The following is a 3,086-nucleotide window of genomic DNA, read 5'->3' on the forward strand; positions in this document are numbered from 1 at the left end:
GTACAGAGGAATAACACCTGAGTCCACAGGAATGGCAACGCATGGGGGGTATCATGGGCGAAACAGTATACTCTGTTATGTCCATGGTACTGCTCATGTCTATAGGCGACGGTTGTCACTTTCCATCAGGTGGACCGTCAGCTTGGTTGCCATTCTAAGTTGTATAAAAAAAAATATTAAATGTCGGTAGGTTTAGTGTTATAAAAAAAATACTACATTCTCATTTGTGTACAAGATTAGAGAATCAATTTCCAGCAGCAGTATTTCCGAACCGATACGACATCAGAACCTTCAAGAAAAGAGTATATTCCTTTTTAAAAGGCCGGCAGCACACCTGCAATGCCGTTGGTGTTGTGGGTGATCATGGGCGGCGGTAGTCACTTATCATCAGGTGAGCCGCATGCTCGTTTGCCCCCTGTGTTGTAAAAAAAATCATCTCTGACGTCATAATACAGTAAAAATACCTTACAGCTGTATTGCCTACCTTTTCTTTTAATATATTTGGTTGTACCCCGTCTCACTCACACAAAGTGTATTCACGTATTATTATTGTTACCAACTTCAATGGAGGTATTCCTGGAATTTTATTTCCAAATTCGACACTGTAATATTAACTTTGAGCCAGTATTTGTTTCAGAACTGAAACAATGAAACAACCCAGTTTTGCTATTACGGCAAATAATGCAATAAATGAATAGCTCGAAGGGTTTTTCACGTTACTAGCTATTACTCGCGACTTCCTTCGCGTGTATCATTATATTATGGTATAATATATCGTACGTATTTATTTAGTTATATATATATAATCTATCTATGTTTAAATTTCATTCAAATCCTTTCAGTCATTTAAGCTATATTAGTAATAAACATACAAACCTACATTCTGAAAATATTTCACATTTATAATTAGTAGTATATGTAGAATTTTCCTTTTATTTTTTTTTTTGATAATGATATCTAAAAAGAGAAAACTTTCACTTCGTATATGTGTATTTTTCGATATATGTTACTTTAATTTTTAAACCGATTTTGATAATTCTTTTTGTTATGTATGGTAACTGTATAAGTATCTATCTGGCAAATAACTGTTGGTTACGAAATATAATCTTTATGTAAACAGGCGATTTTGAGTTTTAAATTCAAATATTTATAATGTATCTATGGTATGTGTGCGTGCATGTACGCATGTGCGCGTTTGTGTGGGTGCATACGACGCGCACAGGAGCGCGATTGCGTTTGTGTGCGTGTGCGTGCGTGCTTGTGTGTGTGTGTGTGTGTATATATTTTAGATGAATTGTTCTTTTATTTTATAGCTTCTTTTAGCTTCTTCAAAATGGAAGCGATTCTTAATTCATCTATATATATACACATTATTATTTATATGTTACTAGGGTCGTTATAGTAGTTTTGTGCTTTAAATTTTCATCAAAAACTATCCACTGTCCACTGCTGAACATAGGTCTTCGTTATAACGGGGGTTTTAGCAGTAGTTGCCACGCTTGGCAGACGGATTGTCAACCGCAGTTTTTTTTAATGGGTGATAATGGAATGGTAAAGCGCGCTAACGGGATACGCTGGCGGAGCACCAGTGAAGGGTGATAGATGAGAATGAAAATAGGCCAGTTAGCCCATCATGATGAATTCATCAAGAATTAACCATGATAGTTTCCAGGGAGAACCGCGAGGAGGTTGACCTGGTTGGGTATATTGCTAGCAATGGGATTCTCAGTCTCCATTACCAATAATCCCTTTCCCTCCTAATCATTATTTTGGTTATAGATCTTGTGGTGGCCTTGTTATATATGGATGCATGAGTATAATTACACGCTACTAATAAGGATTATATAATTGTAAGGCATAAGAAAGAAAACTGTGATTTTTACAATTTAAATTATATTAAAATTAACATATCGTTATTAATTAAATGAAGTTATAAATGATGTTACATTATACAAGTTATCGTGGAAACGCACAACGGGAACATTTACATCAAAACCCTTCCGTTATCAACCAGCAGAGTCGTCCCAGTTATGCCTCTAGCTTTATCGCTGGCGACGTACAGGATCAAATCAGCCACTTCCTCAGGTTCAGACACTCTGCCTAAAGCGGTCCTTCCTTTGAAGTCATCCCATGTGATTGGAGCATCGGCAGTTTGCAAGAAGTCAGTCCTTGTCGGACCCGGATTCACAGCGTTCACTCTCACTCCGGAAGATGCAAGTTCCAAAGCAGCTCCAGCCGTGAAATGGTTGACGGCGGCTTTAGATACACAGTAGGCTATCTGGGGTGGAGAGGTTGATACGCGGAAACCAGCGGCGCTCGATATGTTTACAATGTTTCCTTTCGTTTTAACAAGATGCGGCGCAGCCAGCGAAGTAAGATGAATGACTGCCCGTACATTTATTCCCATTATATCGTCATATGCTTTGAGTATTTCTCCACTCAGAATGGAACCGTATGCCCCGATTCCTGCGTTGTTCACTAATACATCCAGTTTTCCAAACTTCTTGATGGTTTCGTTGACAATTCTTTTGGCGTCATCGTCGTTGGCAACGTCGGCTTTTATCGGAAGCGGTGTTCTACCGACGCGTTTACACTCTTGTACAACTTGTTTTAGTTTATCCTCATTCCTGCCAACTATAGCTACATCCGCACCTTCTCTGGCGAAGCTGATCGCTGTAACCGCTCCAATTCCAGCACTGGCGCCAGTGATAAGAACTACTTTACCGGAGAAACTCATTTCTGTTAAGTTACAAATGAGATAAATTCGAGATGAGGCCTGCGGATTGACTGACACATCTGAAATAAAGATATGGATAAAAATAGCATGTCATTCTTGTGAGATAACAGAAGTTACGTAACAATAACAAGATAGCTACACAGACGGACTATTTTTTATTATTATCACACACGTCTCCTGATTGCGCATGGCCAATATAGATACCGAACCGATATCTATATATTGGGTTTCTCTGGACATTGATAGTGGTAAAAAGGTCATCACTCATTTCGATATCGCCCATATTGTTTGGATATCTATTTTCAAATATGTTAAAAGTCTGTTATCCAATATTATTTTTTGGACAACA

At 38.2% G+C, this 3,086-nt stretch overlaps 1 protein-coding gene across 1 annotated transcript; it reads right to left on the bottom strand.

Moving 5' to 3' along the window:
* Window positions 1-1,876: 1,876 nt before the first annotated feature.
* Window positions 1,877-2,800, bottom strand: LOC113515809 (3-oxoacyl-[acyl-carrier-protein] reductase FabG-like). The gene has a single exon (XM_026900098.3). The coding sequence runs from the start codon at window positions 2,735-2,737 to the stop codon at window positions 1,985-1,987; it is 753 nt and encodes a 250-aa protein (XP_026755899.1). The 5' UTR covers window positions 2,738-2,800; the 3' UTR covers window positions 1,877-1,984.
* Window positions 2,801-3,086: the final 286 nt, after the last annotated feature.

Source organism: Galleria mellonella, unplaced genomic scaffold (assembly GCF_026898425.1).
Source record: "Galleria mellonella isolate WM207_F2 unplaced genomic scaffold, CSIRO_AGI_GalMel_v1 utg146, whole genome shotgun sequence".
NCBI lineage: Eukaryota > Metazoa > Arthropoda > Insecta > Lepidoptera > Pyralidae > Galleria > Galleria mellonella.